At 43.5% G+C, this 7653-nt stretch overlaps 2 protein-coding genes across 9 annotated transcripts in view; one reads left to right on the forward strand and one right to left on the reverse strand.

The window, feature by feature from the left end:
- LOC109462032 (angiopoietin-related protein 2-like) overlaps window positions 1-4896 on the forward strand; it is a 7046-nt gene extending 2150 nt beyond the window's left edge. For 2 of the 8 annotated variants that reach the window (XM_019758518.1, XM_019758523.1), the window contains one exon: window positions 2168-3084. In XM_019758518.1, coding sequence (XP_019614077.1) covers window positions 2168-2838 — 671 coding nt within the window. In that variant the 3' untranslated portion in view covers window positions 2839-3084. The other 6 variants (XM_019758521.1, XM_019758520.1, XM_019758524.1 and 3 more) reach the window with 6 other exon arrangements.
- LOC109462031 (ras-specific guanine nucleotide-releasing factor RalGPS2-like) overlaps window positions 1-7653 on the reverse strand; it is a 68086-nt gene that overhangs the window by 55772 nt on the left and 4661 nt on the right. Inside the window, exon 8 of the mRNA XM_019758517.1 lies at window positions 6895-7018. Coding sequence (XP_019614076.1) covers window positions 6895-7018 — 124 coding nt within the window. The remainder of the gene's footprint in view (window positions 1-6894; window positions 7019-7653) is intronic.

The following is a 7653-nucleotide window of genomic DNA, read 5'->3' on the forward strand; positions in this document are numbered from 1 at the left end:
GCGACCGTGGAACGGGGGCGCGGCGGGCGCAGGTGGCGTCGGAGGCCGTGGTCAGGATCGGGGATATCGAGGATGTGGATGATGGAGGTGTGGAGGCGGTGATCAACCGGGTCACGGAGTCACAACCCAAACCTCAGCCTAAACCTGAGCTCAAACCTCAGCCTAAACCACAGCCCAAGCTGCCAAAAGGTGAGCAGCTGTACCCTGCCTCTTGTTACAAAAAAGGCAAAGGTAGTCCTTCTTTTGAGGCCGTAGGGCAAGCCTAGAAATTGTACTTGGCCAAAAGTTTTACCCAAATTTTCAACTACAGTAACTCTTTAAACTAACTAAAATTTGGGTCCAGTACCTGTGTTGGAAATTACAGTAAACTTGTTACATTTTAATCACTTCCAACACAGATGAATTTCCGAGCTAAGAACAGCACCTAGCTGCATGGTTGTCTCATGGCTGTGTAGGTTGACCTAGCTGTGTCATTACAGGGCTGTGCTAATGGCAGGACAGAACCCTGTTCTAACAGGGATGACCTTGCCTGACCTTGGGATTGTCCTGGTGGGGGGTCTGACCTACTTATAGCAGAGGGGGGTGTTTACCGGCACCTGTACAGCAAGGGGTGCTGTTACAGCTAACAGTTAGACTAACTGTGTGTAATCATGAGGAAAGCACAGTTATTATGGATCCAGTCACAGGACTGTACAATCAGGAGAAACCATCAGAATGTCAAACAACCCAACAAACTTCAAGTCTTCAGCTCGGCTGCCTTCGTCTTATACATCTGTAACTATTTGGCACTGGGAATTTAGCTCCAGTACTTCTAGAAAGTCTGACTTAAATGTACAAGTTAGACTGAAAAGGTAGACAGGATGTCCTGCACTCAGGTGTAAAATTGTGGAAACTGCAGTGACTGTCCCAGATTTGGTGCACGTGTTGGGAGGTCTGGACTGGTACAATTTACCTGTGTGATGATGCAAGTAGAGAAATTGTAGTGTTTAAACTTTAGAAACAGGCTTGAGTTGGACTTGCTGAAGACTGTATTTTAGTAAGTCTAATGGAAGACAGACCCTGTAATCACCAAGTTAGCCTAAAAGTAGCCTCCACCTTTTACGGGGTTAGGCTAGTAGAATTTGGCAAAAAAAAAGGGTACAACTCCACTGTTAGGATTTCATTCAATTCGGAGATGTGCCAACAAATTTCTTTCACTGTGCATCTTGAAGTGCTAAGCATGCCCGTAACGTGAAAGTAACTTTAAGTCCAACCAAAGTATACAACAATTTTATGATAAAACTCTGCATGTTGTACAGAGTCTGTAACTTGCATGTTGTGGTGTTTGTGTTGGGTAAAAATGCACTCGGGTGAACTTTCCTTGTTTTGTATTTGTTTACGTAACGGTTGCTATAAAACTTTTCTGTTTTCGATGTATTTACCTTTTCCTTTTTCCTGCCAAGTCTAGGAAACTACACTTGGAATGATACACTCCGTAAGCACCTCCTTTTTCTTTCCTCACCTCAACGTTTAACTGGTTTGCTTCTTTTCTATTCCTTAACTTCAATTCTTATTTCCCCGTGTTACTTTTCAAGCCTTGTTACCAATTTGTCCTAAATCTTTTTTAAGTATTCAAATTGTCTTCATAGTTTAAAAACATCTAAAACCCATGTGAATCCCACATTAAACCTAATATGTGAAACCCAAAGTAAAACTCAATGTAAAGTAACAATGAAACCCAGGTAACCCCATGTAGAACCCACATGCCTGGAAACAGGCCTGTAAAGTACATGTCATGCAGGTCATGGGAAGGAAGCAGAATGCAAGCCGTGTGAATTAACTAATGCTAACAATCGATTTTGGTTAAGGTAAGTTAATAATGTAAAAACCTAACATTAAAAATTTCTTGATTTAATTTGTTATGTAGGCATGATTAACAGATCATAATATGAACAGCCCTATCTGTCTGTTTCACCCAGCAGCAAAAGTTTCTGAACAGGTTCCCAGCTTACAGCTCATGAATAGCTGACAATGCAAATCCCTGCATGTTATCTATTTACATGTATTATGTACAGATGTAGATCTGAAATAACTCCCCTTTTGATGCATAATTTAAACAAGTTTCAAACACATTTATTTCTTCTGTAAAAATCATGACTAAATCTATATTGACTAATCTCTCCCCCAGCCAAACCTCGGCACTGTGCGGATATCCAGCGCGGCGGGAAGTCCACCAGCGGAGTTTACCGGATCTACCTGCCGGACCACGAAGACGCGCCCGTCCCCGTCTGGTGTGACATGGACACCGACCCCGGCGGCTGGACGGTCATACAGAAGCGCGCCAACGGGACCGTCAACTTCTACCGCAACTGGGCGGCGTACAGGGCCGGGTTTGGGGACCCACGGGGGGACTTCTGGCTCGGGCTGGAGAACATGCACCGCCTCACGGGGCGGGGGGGCTACAAACTTCAGGTCAGTATGGAGGACTGGAACGGCATCGTGGCTTACGCAGAGTACAACAGCTTCAAAATAGAGGGGGAGGAGAGCAAGTACCGGCTACGCCTGGGGAAATATCACGGGAACTCCGGGGACGCCATGACCTGGCACAACAACATGGCCTTCACTACCAAGGACAGCGACAACGACCCGTTCATTGGGAACTGTGCGGGGTACCAGCGAGGCGGCTGGTGGTACAACGCCTGCGCGCACTCCAACCTGAACGGGATCTACTACCCCGGCGGGTACTACAGCAGCCGGTATCAGGACGCTGTTTACTGGGCAGAGTGGCGAGGGGGAAGCTACTCACTAAAAACTGTCATGATGAAGGTTAGGCCCACTGGAAACCAGGCTTTAACATAGCAAATATAGCATAACTATAGCACAGCTACAGCACACATACATGTACTACAGCACAGCTACAGCATAGTTACAGCACAGCTACAGCACACATACATGTACTACAGCACACCTACAGCACATAACTACAGCAGCCGGTATTAGGACGCTGTGTACTGGGCAGAGTGGCGAGGGGGGAGTTACTCGCTAAAAACTGTCATGATGAAGGTTAGGCCAACTGGAAACCAGGCTTTAACATAGCAAATATAGCATAACACAGCAGAACCAGGCTTTAACATAGCACACATAGCATAACTATAGCACAGCTACAGCACACACACATGTACTACAGCACACCTACAGCACATAACTACAGCAGCCGGTATTAGGACGCTGTGTACTGGGCAGAGTGGCGAGGGGAGTTACTCGCTAAAAACTGTCATGATGAAGGTTAGGCCCACTGGAAACCAGGCTTTAACATAGCACAACTATAGCACAGCAGAACCAGGCTTTAACATAGCACAACTATAGCACAGGCTTTCACATAGCACAGCATAACATAGCTACAGCATAGATACAGCACAACTACAGCACAACTAGAAACTGTCATGATGAAAGTACGGCCCACTGGAAACCAGGCTTTAACTAGCACAGCAGCAGAACAACATATAGCAAATGTAGTCCAGCTACAACATAGAACCATGCTTTCACATAGGACAGCAGAACTAGACATTAAATATAGCAAATATGGCATAACTTAACAGCACAACAGGCACCCAGGCTTTAACATTGCAGAACAGCCCAGCAGAACAATCACATCGCAAATGTAGTGCAACTACAGCACAGCTGCTACATAGTAACTTGAGGCTTTAACAATATTAGCAAACATAGCACAGCTACAAAATAGAAACAGACTTTCAAATAGCACAGCAGAACAGCAAACATGGCAAAGCTACATGTACAACAAGACTTGAACAGCTCCAGCACAGACCCAGGTACACAGACATGAGGAAGCATGTTCTCCAGTCCTACAGTGGATGTCAGCATTTATCACAACCATGTAATGAGATTACTGGATATGATACATACACAGCTGTAAGCTTCTGATTCTTACATTACAGACAGCTTGTATCTATCCGGCTTCCTGGGTCCTCATTTGGTCTGGGGAAAATTATTGTGGAAGGACAATTATGTAACAAACGATCATGTATGTAACAGACTCGCAACATTTCATGTATGCAACAAACTTGCCACATTTCATGTGAAAGGAGCTTCTAAAGTTTCCATAGCAACCTACCACTGGTCATGTGATCAGTTGCCATAGCATCCTAGTTTCCAAAGCAACCTACAGTTTCCATAGAAACCTACAGTTTCCATAGCAACCTACAGTTTTCATAGCTACCCACTGGTCATGTCAGTTTCCATAGCAACAGTTTCCATAGCAACCTACCCACTGGTCATGCCGGTTTCCATGGTAATATGATCATTAGTTTTCATATATAGGAAGTTATTAGACCTGCCAGTTTGCACATATCCACATGTACGTGTAAGTTGAGGAAGAAACTTGCCATATTTTGTTATTTTGTAAATATTTTTGATGTTGAGATGTGACATTGTGATGACTGTTGTCATAATCCATAATGATATGATAAATGCACCTACATGATATAGATATCAGCATTGTGTTGTTTACAGAAGAAAGGGGCAAAGTAGGATGTTTTTTGTTATTCATGTTGTACATTAAGGTAAAATCATGATGATGAATTTGTTAAAAACAAGACCTGAAGGATTTGATGTGATTTTTACATACTATTATTCCATTTTTTCATTTGTCCCTTGTTTTATAAGCCTGTAGAAGTGTTATATAAGCCAGAGCTTGTTGCATGGTGAAGTTTCCAATTGTAGACTGTAGGCTTATGTAATGTGTAATGGGGAGGTTTTCCATGATCGTAGACTGTTCTAGTATAGGCTTGTGATGTATATTGGTGCTACTGTCTCCTGTAAGGTGCTGATGTGGTAGTCATGGTAACATGTTAGTATAGCAAATATCTCTTCCTAAATATCATGAAATAAAGACTGAGTAGAAAGTTGCACAGTGAGACTGGCTCTGTCATTGTCACAACTTTGTCATGAGTTAGCAGTTTACATGTCCTGAATCTTATAAATCATTATTCACCTTTAATCCTCTTCCAACCATTTCATAAGTGGACTCACAAAGACAGGAACAAATTCTGCTGAAACTTAAATCTCCATGCAGATTTTTGGTGGCTACAAGACAGTATCCAATTATTTGGTCACAAAAGTTTGGCTGGAAAAAAGACACCAGTGCAAACGAAAGGCCTACTAAAAATACCTGAAAACACATCAGATTCTGAAGTTACGTCAAAGCCAGAAGCTCTGCTTGGAAAGAATGCTGAAAGTCCATTAACACAGGAAGTCACTGGACTTTTACTCACAACACACACAACACTGGGCTGTGGACATCAACTGTCTGCAGCCTTTACTACATGTAGCTAATGATGCAGCAAACAACAGTGGGAGCTTGTTTAAAGTTAAAACTTTTGATCCAACACAAAGAAATTCTCTCACCTACATGTAGAGCTTTTGACCAGTCACTCTGGTCTTCCTCAGTAGGGGAGAGAAAATTTTTGTGTTGGATCAAAAGTTTTAACTTTCAACATGTGACTACCGACACAGATGAACTTTCATGATAACACTGTGAGCTGTATGCAGCTTGAACCAAACTCTGTTTGGGGAAAACCAACAGCCGTAAGCTTAATGGTGCAACAGGAGAAACGCAGCAGGACCGACAGTTTGTTTTTCTCCTGTCGACACAACTTCAAGTCCACAAACAAGAACCTGACAGCTTCACAGAAACATCACAAGTTGGGTACAATTACATGCTCACGAGCTGGTCTATATTTCCTGACTGAACTCCCAGAGAAGTTCCCAATATTCAGAATCTGATCTTTATTCGTGACACCAAAAAGCAAACCTTACAGCAGGGATGAGACTCCCTGAATTGCAGAAAGTTTGCGTACAAAATTATAGATCACAACGGACAAAGTAAAGACAGGCAATATATTATACAATCCCTCATATACAACATCATTAATGTACCAGCAAACCTTTATATATACAGGGCTATGGCCTTATAGGCTATACTCTGCAAAGTCTATTAATGGTACATGACTAGTAGTGACAGTAACCTAAGACTTCCCAAGTACGTTCTAAGAACCCCCCCCCCCCGCCCAAGAAAAGGCCATCCTAATCCTGGAGTTTGTTTGACCTTGATGACCCCCAAGGTTGTGTCCACACCATAAAAATGGCGTCCAGTTTACCCTGACAAGGGCGTGTGAAGGTCAAACCAGCCAGCTGTGGTGTTAATGACCTTCCTGTTAATGACCTTCCTGTTAATGACCTTCCTGTTAATGACCTTCCTGTTAATGACCTTCCTGTTAATGACCTTCCTGTTAATGACCTTCCTGTTAATGACCTTCCTGTTAATGACCTTCCTGTTAACGACCTGGCTTTTAACAACCTTGCTAATAGCAGAGGCAATCAGAAGAGGGCAGACATAAACATCAGCAAGACAACTGAAAAACACTCTCTTGCCAGGATTGGCTACCTCTTAGTACTCAGCAAAAATCAAATGGTTGGAAGCTTAGAACCTTATAGCTCACACTGTAACTTCACTCAGTAAAAACTTCCCGTCCTATAAACACATTACCACACTGTGTACAGATCCCGAATGTAATGTGAACATAGAACCACATGTAGGATGTTCTATTGCATATATATAAATACTACCATAATGATATATTTTTCACTTGTGCTGTAGGTGCACTTAGCAATTCAGAGTATCAGTAAGAACTCAAATACTGGTCAGGTCCAAGTTACCCAAAAATGGAGTACACGGGTATTTGTTTGTTGGTTGGTTTGTTTGTACTCACCCAGGTAAGGGATGCATGGCAGCCGGATGTTTGTTTGTTCGTTTGTTTGTTTGTTGTACTCACCCAGGTAAGGGATGCAGGGCAGCCGGATGTTTGTTTGTTTGTTTGTTTGTTTGTTTGTACTCACCCAGGTAAGGGATGCAGGGCAGCCGGATGTCCTCCATGTAGTCTCTGAGTCTTTGTCTGTTCTCGTCTTCTGTTAGAACCTCAGCTAACCTGTCAAAAACTGCCTTGTCTCTTCTGGATAGGAGCTGTAGCAACACAACAACACAGGGGGGGGTCAGTACGGGGGGTCAGTACAGGGGGGGTACTGCACAGGGGGGTAACACTTGGGGGGTGAACCTCGGCTAACCTGTCAAAAACTGCCTTGTCTCTTCTGGACAGGAGCTGTAAGGACACAGAGGGGGGTAGAACTACCCTATAATAATATGCCTAACTGTGTGCTATAGATGTGGCACCTGCTCCCTGCATGTGTGCCTAACTCCATAACTATCTGCCTAACTGTCTGCCAAACTCAGTAAGTATCTGCCTAACTCAGTAACTATCTGCCTAACTTCATAACTATCTGCCTGTCTGCCTAACTCAGTAACTATGTGCCTAACTCAGCAACTGTCTGCTGAATACTTACTGACCTAACTGTGTGATTAGAAGCGCCCCCTAGCAGACTGAGTACTTACTGCCTAACTGTGTGATTAGAAGCGCCCCCTAGCAGACTGAGTACTTACTGCCTAACTGTGTGATTAGAAGCGCCCCCTAGCAGGCTGAGTACTTACTGCCTAACTGTGTGATAAGAAGCGCCCCATAGCAGGCTGAGTACTTACTGCCTAACTGTGTGATTAGAAGCGCCCCTAGCAGGCTGAGTACTTACTGCTAACTGTGTGATTAG

The sequence above is a fragment of the Branchiostoma belcheri genome, unplaced genomic scaffold, assembly GCF_001625305.1.
Source record: "Branchiostoma belcheri isolate BF01 breed outbred unplaced genomic scaffold, Haploidv18h27 scaffold98, whole genome shotgun sequence".
In the NCBI taxonomy this organism is placed as follows: Eukaryota; Metazoa; Chordata; class Leptocardii; order Amphioxiformes; family Branchiostomatidae; genus Branchiostoma; species Branchiostoma belcheri.